Raw genomic sequence first — 20,189 nt, forward strand, 5'->3', positions numbered from 1 at the left:
GCTACGGGCACTTTTGTTTAAGACCGCACTCCTGCTAGCATCAGCATTGGTCTAGTGAGTAAGCAATTTGTAAGTGTTCTCCATCAGCACTTCCTGCCTTGAGTTTGGGCCTAACAAATCCAAGGTCGTCCTCAAGCCAAGGCACGGCTACATGCCCCAAGTGCTCTCTACTCCGTTCAGAGCACAAGTTATTTCGCTAACCCTAACCCTAACCCGCTTCGGGAAACGAGCGACAATTACACTTACTCTGCCCTGTCCGGTCCCTAAGAGTATATATAAAGTATGTACATATCTATATATATCTGCCCTGTTTAGGCATTTAGAGCAGCTCTTCATTTTCTTCGGTGGCTGCACCAAGGGGCTTCCAGTCACGAAGCAGAGATTGTCCCACTGGATAGTGGACCCCTTCGCATTGGCTTACGTTTTGATAGGTGTGCAATGCCCCATCAGCATCAGAGCACACTCAACCAGAGGCATGGCCTTGCTATTTGGATGGCCGTGCTATGGTGCTACATGACTTGGCGTCCATCGCTTCAGTCGAATTAACCTGAATCCTATGGTGAGACGAGCTGCTTATACTGGCAGATTCCCCCTTGGCGGGCTCTGCACTCGGTTTGGCAGGATGCTCCCCGATTGGCTCGCGCAGATACGCCGCATCGCCATAGGTTCATGTAATTCCTACTGCTCAGCCAATAAGCGTGGACAGATCACTGCACTGTTATGGCTGTGCAGTAACACTGAGTTATATAATTAAAGGCTTCAATAATCTGAGAAAAAGGAGTTTTCCCCCATAGTGTCTAGCAGACGCATCACTCGTTCCCATTATCTCAGGGCATCGAGGTTCAATAGTATCCTAGACATTTTCTCCAGAGTGCCTGTTTAGATAAATTAACTAAATATCTTTTTTGCAACAGAAATGAACCATCACTGAACTTACTTAGGCTGGACCATGACACTATTTTCTTCTAGATCTGCTGTACAGCCAAAACAAACTTTGTTGCATTATTTTACTGTTATCACTGTAAAGCTGCTTTGAAACAATCTGTATTGTAAAATGTGCTATATAAATAAAGGGGTCTTGACTTGTCTTACTGATGCTTTAAATCATTCTCTACATAGTCTCACGCACAGTCTCACATTTTTCTCTGGCTTTGTTGAATTGCAGGTACTATCTCTATCAACGCAATTCGCACACCATACCATGCACCAGGAGAAAGTGAGATTCTTGACCTGGATGATAACCTGTATCTAGGAGGACTGCCGGAAAACACAGCTCATATGGTGTTTCCCACTGAGGTGTGGACCGCGATGCTCAATTATGGTTATGTAGGCTGTATTCGTGACCTATTCATCAATGGTCAGAGCAAAGATATCCGCCGCTTAGCTGAGGTGCAGAAAGCAGCAGGTGTAAAGCCCTCCTGCAGTAAAGAGGCACCCAAACAGTGTCTCAGTAACCCCTGCCAAAACAATGGAATCTGCAGGGAAGGATGGAACCGTTATGTGTGTGACTGCTCTGGGACGGGCTATCTTGGTCGCTCCTGTGAGAGAGGTGAGGCTGGTGCTTGTTTTAAATGCCTAATACTTATTATTTCTTATTATATATTGATGGAACTTTGTATTGTAATATGATTTCATTAGGCGTAGATTTCTTGTTACATTTTTGTATTTTTGTTTAAGTGTTTATTCTATCAGAGTTTGTCTTCGGTTTCCTTTTCCAATTTTTTTTTTATTGATATGTTGGTTGGTATTCCATCCATAATTAAATTACGCTGAAAATGTGTAATTTAATTACACTTATGTCCTAGTCAGTATCCGATCACTTTGGTTGGTCATGTTTATTAGGGAAAGGAAGTTTTTGATTTTCCATTTCCGGATCTGGACATCCATGCCCCGAACACTTTTATCTCTCTTGTGTCATTGAAGCCACTTTACCTACGGGTTGAAATTAGTCTCAATTATTCCTAATCACATTAGAACGGCTACTTTATCTGATTTTCAGTTCCTGTCTTAAAACTCATCTTTTTTCCCTGGCTTTTAATGTATAGTTCTGCCTGGTTCTTATTGTGATTGTATCTGTATGTTGCTTATTTATTGTGTACCCTTATACTTATATTGTACAGCCCTTTGGTCGGCCTGTGGATGTCTTTAAATGTGCTTTAGAAATAAACTGAAATTGAACTTGATTAACAAATGCACGCACAATTATCCATGAACGTGATAAAAGTTGCAAGTGTACCTGTCATGGCTGGTTGTAGTAAATCCCATGAAACAGGATTATGAAACAAAATACAGTTTATAATAAAATCCAAAATCCAACAAAGAACACGTAGTAGATCACAGCTTAGCACAACCACGTGAAACAAAGACAACACCGAACACTGAACAAATGGAACTAAGGGCTTAAATACACAGAATAATTAACATAATTAGAAACAGGTGCGTAACAATCAGAAACCACAGAAACTAATAATGACTGGGAACCATCTAAACATAACCCTGACAGTACCTTACAATCCACAATCAAATGCACTTCCCTGTCTATGACATTCAGAATTACATCAATGTGCAGCAGTTTGTATAAATACAGGCACGTTTGTAAATACTTTTGTATTTGTATATCATATATTTTTTTAATTTACAGAACAACCTGAGGTGTTAATGTGGCCATGACATGAAGCAGAAAGTACCATCACTTAGCATTTGTATGGCAAAGAGTAACTTCATCTATTCTGTCTCAGGGTAAGACAAGTTTGATAAAACATCAGACAAAAGTCTCAAAATCCAAATAAATCAACTCTTTAATTATTCCGAGCTTTCCACTTGATCCAGAAATGCACAAATTCCTGCGTGCAATTATAACTAATACAAGATAAAAAAGAATACATTTGTATTCATGAACATGTGTTTGTTTTTACAAATCACTGCACATTAATTAAATATTGAATTTCGCAGAAACAAGTTGAATGGAATTTGGTTGTGGGTGGTAAGATTTGTTTGCAACATTTATCAATTTCATGGAATTGTGAGAAATTTTGAAACTAATCTTATCCCATACTGTGCCACCAAGTTTGTATTCCCATGTATCCTGTCCTAGGAAAACTGAAATAATCTGATCATCTGACATAAACTTTACACATACAACGACTGTTACATTGATACATTTTTAAGATCATAAGTTGCATCTGTTAACATTAGTTAATGCATTGTGAACTATCATGAGCATGAACATATCCAACACATTTTTCAGGGGTGTCCAATCCTTTTCCACATATCACTCCACATGTCAATAGTCTCCATGCAGCATTTTCACTTCCATTGTGGACAGATAAATTATTTGTCTTTTTTTATCTGAAAAAAAAAGCTATTATTTTTTATTGCATAGAAAAGGGAAAAAACTATTTGTGATCAATGACATTACAGTACCTCTTTGCCTCTCATCCACAGATTCCACTATCCTCAGTTACGATGGCAGTAAGTTCATGAAGGTCCAGTTATCTGTAGCAATGCATACAGAGGCTGAAGATGTGTCACTACGGTTCCGATCCCAGCGGGCATACGGCATTCTCTTGGCAACCACTTCTCGAGACTCCACAGACACACTGCGTCTGGAGTTGGAGACAAGTCGTGTCCGCCTCACGGTTAATCTAGGTATCAATGCTAAACGCATCCTATCACACAACTGTGACCAAATACACACAACCTTAACCAGAACTTGACTTTAATTTTTCTCTGTGCTGTCAAGCACACACGACTTGCAGCATCACACACATAAACAATGGTGTCATTCAGGTGGACATGAAGAGCCCTTCAATGCTCAGAGTCTGCAGCTCTCCATACACACTCAAACACCTCAGCTGTGCTCTGTGTTAAAGGAGAATGCTCTGTGTTGGATAGCAGCCCTCTTTGTTGCCTTTCCTATCAGAGAACCACACGTTTTTCAGAGCATGAACACTCAGTGCGATTATAGTTTTGCTATGAGTTATATATTCTCTGGGGAAAGCTGTGAACTTTAGAGATCAAAAGTTTTCCACACGATTTAGCCATGACTAAAGGCTGATTTATACCTATGCTGTAGCCTCTACGCTGTGACCTACATGGCTGTTTGCATTCATATTTCTGCACTGGGGTGTCAGCTTCATTCTGCAAGTATACAGCTAAACTAATAGATTTATTATAGATAAGTGAAATAAATACATTATCATAGGTATTACATTCTTAAATAACCTTTTTGTATTGTCTTTTGCATCCATTTTTATCTCAGAATTCTGACTTTTCTTGCAAATTCCGAGTTTATATATCGCAATTCTGAGGGGGGAAAAGTCAGAATTTCAAGATATACAGTTTGTGGTCAGAATCATTTGCCACCCTTGGTAAATGTGAACAAAGAAGCCTGTGAAAATAAATCTGCATTGTTTTTTCTTTTTGACTCTTTATTTTAAAAATTCACAACAATCGAACCTTTCATTGAATTAAAACAATGTAAATGGGTTGGGGAAAATCTTTTTATGAAATAAATATTTTTCTCTAATACACATTGGCTACAATTAATGGTAACCTATATTCCATACTTTTTTTGCAATATCCTTTTACCAAGATAACAGCTCTGAATTTCTCCAATAATGCCTGATGAGTTTGGAGAACACCTGACAAGAGATCAGAGACCATTCCTCAATACAGAATCTCTCCAGATTCCCAATTCCCAAGTCCAATTGCATACACTCTCCTCTTCAGTTTTCTATAGGATTCAGGTCAATGATAAAGCAATGATTTATAGTTTATAGTTTCCACACACACATATTGTGTCACTTCAGAAGACATTTTGTTGTCATCCACTGGGGTCGTATGAATTACCGTCATGATCGCTGTGTTTGGTTATTCAAGCCTCAAATATATTCACCTTCAAATTAACATTTTTTAGCACACCAGTGTGACTAGGTACATAAAATTGTCCAGCCATGACTTGTTTCACAGGAGTACAAATATGAGGAAACACAAAGGCCAGATTTCCTTAATCACCCATCACAATGAGCACAACCGAAGAATATAGTGTCTCAGCAATCATCAGCTTAGCAAAAGATTGTTGAGCTCCATAAAAAGTGGCTGTGAGAAAAGAGCTAAAGCATTTTCATTATCAGGGCAATAATTAAGAAGTTCCGATCAACTAAAGATGTTACAAATCTGCCTGGAAGAGGACGTGTGACTATATTGTCTTAATGCACGGCAAGTAGGAGAGTTTGAGTGGCCAAAGACACCTAAATCACCACATGTTGTTTGGGAGGGAATAAAAATCATCTGCTCTCATCCCAAAAACAAACTCCAGCATATTCAGTTGCCAGACACTACTGGAACTTCAAATGGAACTGGTTTCTGTGGTCAGATGAAACTAAACAAAGAGCTTTTCGGCCGCAAAAACGTCTCAGGTTACTATTGTAACCATAGTTCCCTGAGAACAGGGAACGAGACGATGCGTCCATCGACGCCATGGGAACGCCCCCAGCGTGACTGCGTCTGAAGCATCTATGTCAACTAGTCCAATGGAAAGAATGAGCGTCACGGGCGGGTGACGTCATGACCAGGATATGATAAAAGCACATCCGGTGCAAACCGGCATTAGCTTCGAAAATTGCCGAAGCAAGCCGATCACAGGGATGCAGGAAGTATGGCAGGGTGACGCATCGTCTCGTTCCCTGTTCTCAGGGAACTATGGTTACAATAGTAACCTGAGACGTTCCCTTACGAAGGGAACTCAACGATGCGTCCATCGACGCCATGGGAACGAGAATACCCAAAGCGCCAGAATTCCAAGTACCTGAGTGTCAGTCTGTTGTAACTAAGCACTAAGCACCTGAGAACCTGGGGCAGCATCCAGGTCCAAGCTGTAAAACCTCATGAATGTGAGCGGTGAGGACCAGCCCGCCGCATCACAAACGTCTTGGAGAGAACTCCAGATAATACGCTTAGAAGCCATACTCCTAGTGGAATGAGCCCTGACCACCAAATGGTTGGCCAGAAGACTCACAAGCAAGAAGAATAGTCTCGACTATCTATATGCTCAATAGGTTGGATTTTCTCGACAGAGAAGTCCGATGAACATAAGTGTCCAGTGCTCGCACTGGCACAAGAGGTTCAGCTTTTCCTGGTCCGAAAAATGGGGGAGGACAGAAACCTGCAGCACAATAGGCCTCGGAATAATGGTAGGCACCTTTGGAACATATCCATGTTTCGGGTAAGATTGCCTTGGCCATCCCGGTGCACTCAAGGCAGGTGGGGACCGAAAGGGCCTGAAGGTCTGACTCTTATAGGGACGAAATAGCTAGCAGAAAATAGTCTTAAAAGAAAGGAACTTCTCTGAGACCAAATCTAAGGGCTCGAAGGGAGCCCCAGATAGGCCTTCTAGAACTATTGCAAGGTCCCAAGCCAGCACCTTAGTGCAAGTTGCATGCCTCAGCCTCAAAGTGCCACGAAGGAAACGAGTGATCAGGGGGTCTCGACCCAAAAATGTACTACCCACCAGGGCGTGGAAAGCCGCAATGGCCGCCACACATATTATACCTTAAGCGTGGAAGGACATAGACCTGATACAAAGCGTTCTTGCAGAAACTCGAATACTATGCTTACTGAACAGTTAACCGGATCCCACTGACGCTGGTAACACCAAGAAGTGAAAAACTCTCGAAATAGTGAATATAGTTTCCTCGTAGCGGGAGCTCTGGAGCTTAGAATGGTCTAAACAACCTCGGTTGAGAGACCACTCTCTATGAGTTGGGCCCCCTCAGAGGCCAAACCCACAGTTCCCAAATCCCCTGCCGGGGGTGCAATATTGCATCCCCTGCCTGAGATAGAAGGTCTCTCCTGATCGGGACCTCCAAGGGAGGTCCGTCGAGGAGAAAAATTAGGTCCGCAAACCAAATTCAGCTCGGCCAGGGTGGTGCTACTAAATAGGCTTATTCCATCCTGGCGGATTCACTCCAGAACTCCTGGGAGCAGAGCAACGGAGGGAAATGCGTACAGACGTAGCCTCGGCCACGTCTGCACCATAGCATCCAGCCCCGAGGGGACTGGTTGAGTGAGGGATAACCAGAGTGGACAGTGCGTCGTATGCTGAGACGAGAACAAATCCACTTCTGCCTGGCCGTAAAACTCCCATATTTGCTCCACCGCCTCGGGGTGGAGTCCCCTGGCCTCAGCCCCTGCCTCGACAGGGTGTCTGCTCCAATATTCTGGCCCCCCCTGGAATATACACTGCCCTCAGACAGCGTAATTTCTTGAGGGACCAAAATAAGAGGCCACCAACGTGTTGTCTGTGGGTCAAGAACCAGAGTTTTCTCCATATAACCAAGGCGCGGGGATACTGCCGCGTGATCTTGATCGTAAGGAGTGGGTTTCCCCTCAGGGAGAACCCTCTGGCCCTGAGCCACCTCTGTAAAGGTCTCACGTACAGCAGGTCAAAGGGTATCACATTGGACGCTGCTGCCCTGAGGCCTAACAGTCACTGTTCCAGAACAACTCATGATGGCCCCTCAGGTCTGGGAGGAGATGTCTCAACGCATTGAAGACGACCATCATCTCTAGGCAATTCATGTGCCAAGAGAGATGATGACTCCTCCACAAGCCCTGAGCTGAGCGGCCTTCCAATACCGCTCCCCAGCCGGTGAGGGAAGCATCTGTCGAGATCACAACTCGATGGCAAAGAGCTCCCAACACCGGACCCTGGGTTAAGAACCAGTGTTTCCTCCATATAACCAAGGTGCGGAGACACCGCCGCGTGATCATACGAAGTGGGTTTCCCCTCGGGGAGAACCCTCTGGTCCTGAGCCACCACTGTAAAGGTCTCATGTACAGCAGGCCAAAAGTTATCCCGTTGGACGCTGCTGTCACAAGACCCAACAGTCTCTCTAACTGTTTTACAGTGCGTGACTGGCCTAGCCTCAGCTCTTTTGTGGCTGTTAGGATAGCAGCTACACGAACGGGCGACAGAGTGGCCCGCATCGTCACTGAATCCCATACCACACCAAGGAAAGTGGTTCTCTGTACTGGAGAAAGCACACTCTTCTTGGCATTGAGCCTCAACCCCAACATCTGCATAGGAGCGAGAACGACACCTCGGTGCTGAACCGCTAACTGTTCTGATTCCGCTAGAATCAGCCAGTCATCTATGCAATTCAGAATGCATATGCACTGCAGCCTGGCGGGGCCAGAGCTGCGTCTACACGCTTCGTGAATGTGCGGGGTGATAGAGCTAGACCGAAAGGAAGTGCCTGATACTGGTGTTCTTTGCCCCAAAGAAACCCTCAGGAACCTCCTGTGCTGAGGGAGGATGGAGATATGGAAGTATGCGTCTTTTAGATCTATCGTGACAAACCAGTCCTCGGATCTGATTTGAGTCACGATCTGTTTGAGTGTCAGCATTTTGGACTTGAGTTCCAGCACCAAACACTCCAACAGACGAAGATCCAGTATGTGACGCAGCTCTCCATCCTTTTTTGGAACAATGAGATAACGACTGTAAAGACCCGACGCAATGTCGGGTGAGTACACCTGCTCTATAGCTTTCTTTGCTAACAGGGCCTTTACCTCTTGCTCCATTACCAGAGCCTGCTCGGAATGCACTAACGTGAGCAACACCCCGTTGTAGCCTGGAGGACGAGAACCAAATCTGCCTCTTACTACTAACTGCAGGACCCATAGAGATATATTTGGCAGTAGCTTCCGCGCTGCCAGAAAATCTACCAAGGGAACCAGCCCCTCGAGGCTGGCCTCTGGTGTAATAAAGACAGCCAGTTCGGGGACCTGAAGCATACTGGCAGGAAGCACCCGAACTGACTGTTTTCGAACCCCCCTCAGAGGGCGCATTCCGACGCAATGTCGAGTTGACGCTGCGCCAGAAGCTCGCTGGAGACCGCTGCGCCCCGAAGCACCAAGGGTGGCGGGGTTGGCAGAACGGTCCCCTGAGGGCACCGAGATGGAAAGGGCACCGTATAATGAGGTGTACACCATTCCACCCCGGTTGGGGCTGCCCTCACCGGTCTGACGCCGGTGGCGCCAGACCTTTTCTTTTGAGCCGCAGCCTTCTCAGCGTGAAGAACGGTCCTCGGATCCGGCTTCTGCTTTGAAGGCTTTGGCTGCTGTGTTGTGTATGAGAAACTAGACGGCTGGAGCTGCTCACGCCCAGCAGCCCCAGGGGGTTGGACATAGCGAGGGAGAGATTATCTTGTATCTTTCTCTATGATTCCCATCAAATTGAGCCAGAGGTGTCTCTCAGTGACCACAAGGGCTGCCATCCCTGAGAGATAAATCTGTGGCCCGACGGAGTTCTCAAACCCCATCGGGCCAAACTCCCTCACTTCTGTCCAAATACCGCAGCAGGTCAGCCTGATATGCTTGTAGCACTGCTATGGTGTGCAAGCAGGCCCATGCTAGACCCACTGCCATATATGCTTTTCCCACTAGATTAAAAAATAGTTTTCTTTAATGGTTTAGTGAGAGAAGCCGACGCCTTCAGGTACGATACTGAACCGGGAGACAGATAGCTCGCAAGCGTCTGTTCTACCCGGGGTATTGCCCCATAGCCATACCCTCTTAACCCCCAAATATCTGAATATACATGAATGTGGGGGCTAAAAGACAAGAGGAGTAAGGCTTTTTCCATGATCTAGACAGCTCGCTGTGCAGATCGGGAAAAATGGAAGGCCCCGTGATGGAGGTGGAAAAATAGAGGGAAGGAAACTCGTTTAATTTATTTTATTTTTAGGACGAGTGCCCCCTTATTTCTGCTGGCCATAAATATTTAATTTATCTACAGCCTTAGTAAACACTTCCACCAGCTTATTATTTTTTATATATATTTTTTATATATATTCACTTTATTTTATATATAATATATAAACTATCATATATATATATATAGGCTATATATATTTCTCATACGCTGGGGAAAGAGATGGCAAATTCACTTCCCCCATGATTGTGTCACTTTCAATGCCCAGCACATCTACCTCCTCGGAGGTAGAGCACTGAAGCATTGATTTCTCTCTCTCCCCGGGCGGAAGAGACCGCAGCGCGGGCTTCCGAGACCGGCGAGAGAGCACTGGATCCCTCGTGGAAAGGGAGGAGATAAGATCCGCGGACCCGTCTCCAACCCCGTAAAGAGATCCTATTCGCGATCCACAGGAATGCATTCTCCGCGCTGCCTCGGCAGACGCGGGACCTGTCACCCTGAGAATTGCGAGCCCGGCCACTTTCCTCGAAAAGTGACAGGCGGGAGCGGAGCATGCGAAGCGAAAGCTTCTCACAATGTTGGCAATCAGCCCCCTCGGAGGCTGATACCGCATGCTCTACTCCCAAACACATCACACAAAGCTCGTGTGTGTCCCTACTCGTTAAATAGCGCGAGCAGGGAGAACACAGAGTTGTGCAATTGTTTAGTTTCCATAAATATATATATATCAGACAGACAACAGTAAATATAACAGACAGTTTGACACAGATCGCTTGCTGAGGCAACAGAAGCTAATGCCGGTTTGCACCGGATGTGCTTTTATCATATCCTGGTCATGACGTCACCCGCCCGTGACGCTCATTCTTTCCATTGGACTAGTTGACATAGATGCTTCAGACGCAGTCACGCTGGGGGCGTTCCCATGGCGTCGATGGACGCATCGTTGAGTTCCCTTCGTAAGGGAACTCAAGGTGGGTTTGTTGCAAATAGGGAGAAAAAAGTTCCCCATGTGCATGATTAAATATACTGCCGGATTTTTAATTAACTGCTGGGTCTACTTTTCTGCTGGAGGTCCTGGACATCTTTTTCAGATACATGGCATCATGGATTCTATTAAATACCAACAGATAAATAATGGGCCATGGTTGGATCTTCAATAAGGATAATTATCCAAAACAAACATCAAAATAAACACAAAAATGGGTCACTGAGCACAAAATGAAGCTTTTGCCATGTCCACCCTAGTGCCTTGACCTGAACCATATTGAAAACTGAAGAGGACATGGACTTGGGAATTTTGAAGGATCTGGAGAGATTCTGTATAGTCAAGTCAAGTCATCCTCATTTATATAGCGCTTTTAACAATGTAGATTGTATCGAAGCAGCTTTACAGAGATAAACATATAATTTAAGGTAACAGAGATTGGTTTGGTTTTATAGTGGTTCTTGAAAAATGTTTTTCCAGCTAAAGTTAGTTTTGATTGATTCACTTCCGTCTAAATGATCATTTGTTATTAAATTAGGGGCCGGTAAGACGACACCGTTCTCTCTAAACAGACTTTAAACGTGAACCTGTGATAGACGCTGATGGCGTTCACATGCGCATTAAGAATTGATTCTATAGTTATGTGCGTTTGAATATATGTGCGCAGGTTTGTAATTCCTTACAAACCATGCCTAAACAAACTACTTGTCTTGTCTATAAATTTTGATGCAGAATTTTATTTTATCTTATCACTTTGGGTAGGTACGCGGACCAAAAAATTCCACAACGCTTTATCTGTAGAGTGGTATAGGGATCCTCCATAGGCTAGTTGGTATAGAGGAATTGTCTCTGATCTCTTGTCAGGTGTCATTCAGGGATTCTAAGAGGCAACTCAGAGCTGTTATCCAGGCAAAAGGAGGTTCAACAATGGATTAACAATGCAGATTTATTTTCAAAGGCTTCTTTGTTCATGTTTACCAAGGGTGCCAATAATTCTGACCAGGGCTGCGTTTCCCAAAAGCATCGTAAGCCTAAATTGATCGTAAAAACGATCGTACGACTGATCTTAATATTATGGTCTGTTTCCCAAAAGCATCGTAACTTAAGTAGCACTTGAAAATCTTCGTAGAACTACTAGTGCTCTGGAGTAATCGTACATCCCCAAGTGCATCGTAAGAAGACAGATTTATGAGGTCACCTGCAGGACAACCGGCAGATTACACTTTTATCTAGATTTAACAGATTACACTGCAACGTAAGTATAATATACAGGATTTGAGTGTACTTTATTGTACACTTTGTTGTGCTCGTGTTTTGTTTAAATGAATAAATTAAATAATTAAAAAGGTAAGAAAAAAATAGAAATACACATCTAAATTAAACGAATGAACAAAAAACAAAAAATCATAAAACAAGTAATCTGGGAAATATGCTTTAAAGACCGGGCAAAATTGGGATGAATTCAAAAAAATCTGTCAATGACTTGCTGACGTGCACGAAAACCAGCCATGTATTGGGCATTTCTAGCGGACCTCCTTCCCTCGATCTTTGAACACGGTTGCAGTTAGTTTGCATTGTGACAATGTCCTTCCAGATGTTTTGTTTTTCCTTATTTGTATGGTGTCCTTTAAATCTGTTAAAAATAAAATCTTTGTTTCCCTCTATCTCCTCTAAAAGGACATTAATTGTATCTTTTTGAAAGGTCTCTTCTCTTGTTTTTTTGTTTTTGTTCAGCCATTTTGTCAGCCTTTATAGGTGTTTTATATCCATATAGACTTGTCTTGATTTCGAATCCACAACGAATGACGATTATTAGGTTAAACGTTCAGAATACGATTCCATATAAGGTTATATTTCAGCACTTCGCGAATGGACAGCGACGCTTAAGTAGCACTTAGAACGCGTTCTCGCGCGTTCATGTTAAGTGCAATTTTGGGAAACGCACATGGAATTGCGGCGAGGGTTCGTAACCTTGCACGTAGAGAGCGCTCTTAAGAGCTAAGATACATCGTTATCGGGCAACCCGGCCCAGGACTGTACAAAGGGGATGGCATGAGGGTGAGTAAATGATGAGAGAATTTAAAATTTTTGGTGAACTATCCCTGTTATATAGACAGAGTCTACAGTTCACCTGAATGACTGTCCCACTGAATTGAGTTTGAGTATTAAATTAAACGATTCAAAGGTTTTACTGTGTCAGTTTAGTAAGAGCATTTCCTCACATGATGAGCCAGCTCTGGTCTTTGACTGTGTGCGGCCACTTCTCTGCTGAGGTTGATGGTACACTATAGGCTGAGACCTGCTTCTGGTGAACTTGGATGAAATATCTCAATAAATTTGTACCTAAAAACTGGCATACTGATTTTTAATGGAAACTTGTTGAGAAACATTCCTTCCTACTTTTTATTCAGGGAATTCAGTAAACATTTAAGCAATCTCTATTTCAGTCCAAACAAGCATGCAACTAATTCATCAACTGCCTGCATTCAAACTTACTGTTTTTTACCTCTGGCAAGCAGTTTACCATCCAGCTGTCACAGCCTGACCAATGGTATGATGCTCTATAGAACATGCCATATTATGCATATAACATTATGCTAAACCACTTGGAACGTTCCATGAATAGGGTGCACTAGGATGCAATAAACAAGTAAGGAAAATACCACTTTTCAGCTATTTTATATTGAAGCGACAGGAAAATTCTGGCTTCAAGGTGACCCCCTGACCCAATATAAATGCATCGGAAATGAACAAGAAGATATAAAATAAATAAAAATTCACTTATCCAATTCAGATTCAAAGATTCACTTATCTTTTACTTAAGTGACTCATAAATAAACCATAATTTACAACAGCAGTGCTCTATCTGTCTGTCACATTCAACGTTATGTCGATGACTGGCAAATGGGGTGTCATTTGGGAGACCTAATCACCTCTGAGTAGTAGAAAAGCGGCCAATGGAATTGGTGAGTGAGATTTGCATACCGAGCCACTCCCTGTACATACGGGTATATAAGCTGAACGTCAGCTCACTCATTCAGATTTTTGCTTCGGAGCCAAGTGGTTGCGAACTGCGATCACTCTTTCCAGTCACCAAAGCAGCATTCAAGAAAAATTGTATTCAACAGAGGAGATCTCTCTTGCCAGTGAAAGGGCACATTCAGTGGGTTTTTGCCATTCATAAAAGAGCCAAAAATAGCAGATTTCCTTAAAACAGCAAGCATGGGCAGCGAACATCTTTTTAAAGGTGCCTATTAGGCTGAGAGCATCCTGTTCATGAATGGTTCATATCCTCTCTGCGAGAACATGATCATGTCGACACTGCGGTCGTGTCTCTCCTTCCTTATGAAGGCTAAAGTCTACTCTGATGTTACCCAAACAGAACCGCAAGTATGATTAACTTTCTGGGAGACCTGAGGGTTACAGTGGGAGTGTTTCCGCTGGGACAATCCCCGACGACCTCCCGCTCCTCTAGAATGTCATGTGCCGGGTGATGGCGCGGGTCCTTCTGACGAGGGACCCAGCATGTTATTCTGCACTCCAAGTGAGAATCAGATGTCGATAGCTGCATTGGAGAGTGGGCTCTGGAGAGGAAGATGTCGCTGAATTCTCCCCCCCTCTGGAGTGGTTGCTCACGCTGAATTGGATTCAGAGTTAACGGCCATGTTTGCCCGGGCTGCTGCTGTCAAGGACTTCGCCCAGCAGTATCCCACTGGAAACCAATCCTAAGGTGTGCCGTGCCCCTTCGGGGTGAGGGCTCACTCCACTAGGAGAGTTGCCTCCCCCACGGCATTGGCGTACGGCACCTCTGGTTGACATCTTTAGAGCTTCGGGCTTGGCGATACCGAACACCTTCACATGGTCAACAACCTGAGTCTATTTTTCCCCATGTGTTGGGTACAAACATGTAAAGTGTGGAAGGCTCACTCTGTGTCTTGCTTGCAGTGACATTCCCGTCTAAGTGACATGACGTGAAGGCCATGTATGACAACCCATACTGGGAATTTAAGTTAGTTCACACACACCCGTCATTTCCTGCCGGTATTGAGACTCGGTATTGAGTCTGGGTTACAAGTCTGACTCTCTAACCATTAGACCACGACTGCCCCGTAAGGGAGTACGAGTGCCTTCTATGCTCTCCATGTGAGTTCCCCAGTCGGCGAGCCCTGGATTAAATTCCTCCAAACATTCTTCGGTAGTCAGATGCAGCGGATGCGTCCGATACCAGACACAGTACTTGAGATGCATGCCCACTCAGTCAGCCCCTCTACTGGGCTGGATGCCCAAATACGCTGTGATTCTCCTCCGGTAATCCCATATGTGAACTCTTCCTGTAAAGTAAAGATACAAAAGGAACAACAGCTACGAATGTCTCCATGGTAAGCATTGTCCCTTCCACCCTGGTAGGCATGAAGGACTGAGGTTTGGGGCTTATGTGGGGCGCTGAGTAGGTTACGCCTTAAAAAGAGCAGTTGCCAATAGGGCACTGTTATAATAGGGCAAGCTGTTGTTCAGCTTGCTAGAATCTGCATCTCCAAACCACTAAAATAGTTTAGTGGTTGAAGCTCTTTCCATATGGACCCTAATTGTCAGTCATCGACATAATGTCCCTGACGGAGGGACTGGAGAAGTTATGTCCCTCCTACCACAACCCTGAACCATCCCTCTGAATTGCCAGGATACCGTCTCGGCTCCTCAGCATAAACCTGAATGAGGGTACCAGCGACCAGTTTATATAACCGTATGTATGGGGGAGTGGCTCGGCATGCAAATCTCAAGTGATCCCATTTGTCAGTCATCGACATAACATCTCCATTCCCTCCATAAGTGAACGAGGGTTATGACAGTAACCAAGACATTCATCCTGAGAATGCAATAACATGTGAGTGCTAAAAATGAAAATCTTCAAACATTGTCTATAAAAGCAGAGGCTAGTCAGGGAGTGACATAATATTTTGTACCCTATTTGTGGAAAGTGCCAATTAAAAAAAATAAAATAAAAGAGGGCAATATTTCCATTCAGAGGTATTGTTCGGACAATATTTCCAGTTAGAGTTCAATGTCACTGGAGTATATTTCACCATTGGGTGAATGGCATGTGTGAGCATCAGGGTCGATGGTGTCCTTGTGTGTCTGTCCCCAGAGAAGTGGGTTATGTGCTTCTATGTCTGCAGATGTTACTTTGAAGGCAGAATTTACATGTCCTTTATTCTTCCCTATCTAGACTGTGAGAGGATAAACTGTACCACAAGTAAGTGACACTTTCTCTTCTTTCATAGCTTCCATTTACCATAGAATATTTTTTTAACCTGTGCAATGGGAGATTACAGTGAAAGATTGTTTTGCTTAATGTTTGACTAACTAATAGGGCTGTTTTCGACTAAGTATTTTCATAGTCGAATCTGATTCGTTAGATTTTGCCTTAGTCGACTGATAGTCGAACCTTTTTTTATTTTTATTTTTTAGATAGCAGCTAGACGTTCGGTTGAATAACTGTTCGTCTGTTATAGGACAACTCGCTCTACGTTTATTTAAAATGAACAGCAAGACAACTAGAAGTGAATGTGCTTTCCATTAAATGAATCCTTAACAAAAAATCACAAAAAAACGTTGCAATGAACGTGCTTTGTTTTAAATAAATCACACACAGTAAACAAAACCTTAACAAAAAAACTTTGCAATGAACTTTGCAATTTAGACGCGCAAACTGCGTGCCGGTGCGGTGAGACGTACATGCTCGACCAGATTCGGCTTGAAGTCGTTCATCCTCGGATGCGGCGTAGCGCGCGCTGTTACAAAAAAAAGCCGTGCACACAGCCAAGTGAAATGGGGTCTTGCTGGTCTTGCGCACCCAACGCGTCATTTTTTGCCGCGCGCACCTTCAGTCTTGTGCGGACGTGTCTGGTATAAACAAGGCTTTACTCCGTGTCAGCGCGCGCTCTGATCGGTAAAGGTGCACAGACCTCTCCCGAATCATCTCCAGCACTCAGCCTCCGAAGCAACACTAACTCCGCCTCCTTTTCCCTCGTAAGATGATATTAGTATTTAAACATTCTCTATGATAAAAAATGTTTGTAAAAAATATTTTAATAGCACGGTTTTGGCGGTTGTAGAGTTCTAATGACGGTGATCAACTATAGCCGTCGGTCTCACGTTATATAATAACCTTCACACCCCTATTGGTTACATAACACTTCCGTACTATTCGACTATGAGGTTCATAGTCGAATCAGACCTCTCCGAATCGAATCGTCGAATCCTCGACTATTAGAAGACAGCCCTTCTAACTAATGCTCGACATGACAAATGACTTGTGTTTAGAACATCTATTATTGTGTCAATAACAGCACTATCTTTAACTCTTTTTTAAAATTGTAGTTATTTTTTATGGCACCCAAAATATTTTGTTGTATGACTATCTGAACATACGATATATCAAAAGTCATTACTTAAACAAAAACAAAACATTTTAAAAACATTTGCAAATATTTAGTTGTATGACTATCTGAACATACAATATATCAATAGAAAGAACAGAACCTCTGTTCTTAAACAAAAACAACAAAACATTTTATTCTAGCTTTATGCGATCTTTTTTCATCAACACCTAAATGTGGGTAATAATAATTAAAATAAACATTTTGAACATAAAGCTGAGAAAAACATATTTTTGTCAAAGACAAAAGTTCTTCCGGATGGGATTCAGAACAATGAGCAAAACACTAATGGAATAGATAAGAGTCCATCAACATCCCCAAAGCTTCACAGTCGTTTCCTCTTCATGGGTTCAACGGTTTTGATTTGTATTCTGTTGAATGTTTGATGATCGTATTATTTAACATGTGTGTCAGCAATGCTTCCATCATTTTTTCTGCTTCTTCCTCGCCTGTGTTTTGATCCAGAGATTCTGTACTCTTTTAAAAAATGCTTAATAGCACCACCTACCATATAACAGTGAAAGTGTGGATTGCACCGCCAATGGCAGGGAAAGAGTTGGGCATGTAGTGCTTTTCACTACATGCTTTATATTGATGGAATATTGTTCACTTGTAATGTTAATAAAGTTTTGCAAAATATGAGGTAACACTTTATAATAACTGCACGCTATGAATCATTAGTTAAGCATTAGTAAACAGTTAGTTCATCATTTATAAAGCATTAATATAATTTAATAAGCAGTTTATAAATACAACTATAAATGCTTTATTCTTGATTTATAATGATATATATAATGTGTTTATAATTGTATTTTCAAACTTTATTAATGATCAATTTATCATTTCTAAATGTTTTGCATTATTTACAAACCCGTTATTTAGGAGTAGTCAGTGGTTCATAAGATCACTTAGAAAGTGTAAGTAAATGAATAATAAACTATCTAAATGTACATTCATACATCTTATTATTCAGACAAATAGTAATAGTTACTTAGTGTGTTAATAAATGCTTTATTAACATGTATTTCTACTGTAATTCATGATTAATTCAGGTAGTTATAAAGCATTTAGTAGTGGTCAGTTAACTATTTTTGTGAGCTCATAAAGTGAGGACTATTTATTCTTTGTAAAGCATTTACAAAGGAGTTTTAAAGGCTCAGTTATCTTCTAAACAGAAAAAGTTTTGGTGCAGTGTTTTTCAAGAATTGTCGTTAAACAGCCATAATGTTGTTGAGCCATTGTGGATACAAATGTCTACCACAGTGTGGAAGTATGAAACAAGTCATTATGGCAGCTTGGTTTTTAACAAATGCTCTTTTTGCACTAAGGAGGAATTTTTGCATTATTTTTCATAGTATAACTTCTTGTAAGTCAAAAGATCAAAGAACATTTGATACCTCGTTTCATGATTCATTGCACACACACAACACTTGCTCATAACAGCGTCAACTTCTGTTAGGTCGAAGCAAGTCGTTTTCAGGCACTCGGGAGGTGTGGCAAAGGCATACAAAAACAGGGAAGTAGGGTTACAGTCGTAACTCGAGACATTCCCTTTCGAGGGAAATCGAGCTGCGTCGAAAGACCACACTTTGGGGAATGAAATACCCACTGCGCCACACTGACTAGTGCCTGTCCTGGTGTGAAGTAACTATGGCATAACTCAAGACGTGAGAACTTGAGAACCTGGCGTGGAGGGCAGATCTCATAAAAAGTGTGCGGGGAGGCCCAGCCAGCAGTATTACAGACCTCTTGAAGGGGGACTCATAATCCACCTGCTAATGGTCTGTTTAGAGGTAGGGGAACCCTTCTTTGATGACCCAAAACACACAAGTAAATGGTCCAACTTCCTCTTGGCCGAGGCTCTATGCACATGTAACAGGGCACAGTAAATGTATGAAAAGCCTGCAGGATGACACCTTGGGCGGGTCCTGGTGATTGGATGATGATTGGGGCTGTGACGGTGTGGCTGAATCTGTGACAGTACCCCCTCCTTCACGGCTGGCTCCTAACGGCTGACTGACTTGGCGACGGGGCCGGCCTCGACCTCTGGGGACTGGACGGTCAGGGTGATCCTCGTGGAACTGGGTGAGTAGCAATGGATCCAAGACATCTGGACACCGTTGGTGTCTTCGCACTCCCCGCTGGAAATGCACGTGCGCTGAGTCCCATACCCTCTTGCTCTCCTCGAATTAGTGGTTGACAGATGGAACCTCAGAAGGTTCTCCTTACTAGGGGAAGAGAGGAGGTTGGTAGTCGAGGATGCATTGGAACGGAGTAAGCCCAGTGGTGGATTGACGCAGGGAGTTCTGGGCATACTCCACCCAGGGGAGGCAGTGTCTTGATTCCGGTGGCAGTATGACCGCAGGTATCTCCCGATCTCCTGGATCTTGCGTTCAGTCTTGCAGTTGGTCTGCGGATGGTACCCTGAGTATAGACTCCCAGAGATGCCGTGGAGTTTAAAGGCCTGCCACACCCAGGAGATAAACTGGGGACCTCTGTCCGTATGATGTCTTCAGGTGCTGTTCCAATGCGGCAGGGAACAAAGGAAGAGGGTAACTGAATTTTACAGTCTGAGAGTTGAATGCCCGGTAGTCGATGCACGGTCACAAGCCTCCATCCTTCTCGATGAAGCTGGGGGCAGGGGACATCGATGGTCGGATGAAGCGTTGTTGAGAGCCTCCTGAATGTACTCCTCCATGGTCTTCTGCTCCAGGATGGACAGTGGGTAGACCTTACCTTTCGGTGGAGTGGCCCCAGGCAGCAGGTCGATGGCGCAGTCCAATGGTCGATGAGGTGGTAGACAGGTCGCCAACCGCTTGCTGAACACATCCTGGAACACCCTGTACTCTGGAGGGACTTCAGTTTTGCTCTCTGTTTCTGGGGTCTCAACGGAGGTGGAGTTCACCTGAATATTGGATGAAGACTTTGAGGGGTGTCGACAGGTCCGGCGTGTAGATGGTTTGAGCACAGAAGAAAGGCAGTCTTTGAAGCAGGAATCACTCCATTGCAGAATTTCTCCAGAGTTTCAACTGATGGTGGGTTCATGTTG

At 43.5% G+C, this 20,189-nt stretch overlaps 1 protein-coding gene across 1 annotated transcript in view; it reads left to right on the forward strand.

Moving 5' to 3' along the window:
• nrxn1b (neurexin 1b) overlaps window positions 1–20,189 on the forward strand; it is a 181,610-nt gene that overhangs the window by 77,044 nt on the left and 84,377 nt on the right. The window contains exons 12-14 of the mRNA XM_077237629.1: window positions 1,166–1,549; window positions 3,445–3,648; window positions 15,928–15,954. Of these exons, the coding sequence (XP_077093744.1) occupies window positions 1,166–1,549; window positions 3,445–3,648; window positions 15,928–15,954 (615 nt within the window). The remainder of the gene's footprint in view (window positions 1–1,165; window positions 1,550–3,444; window positions 3,649–15,927; window positions 15,955–20,189) is intronic.

The sequence above is a fragment of the Siphateles boraxobius genome, unplaced genomic scaffold, assembly GCF_051911475.1.
Source record: "Siphateles boraxobius isolate OS27281-9 unplaced genomic scaffold, OSU_SipBor_1 204, whole genome shotgun sequence".
Taxonomy (NCBI): Eukaryota; Metazoa; Chordata; class Actinopteri; order Cypriniformes; family Leuciscidae; genus Siphateles; species Siphateles boraxobius.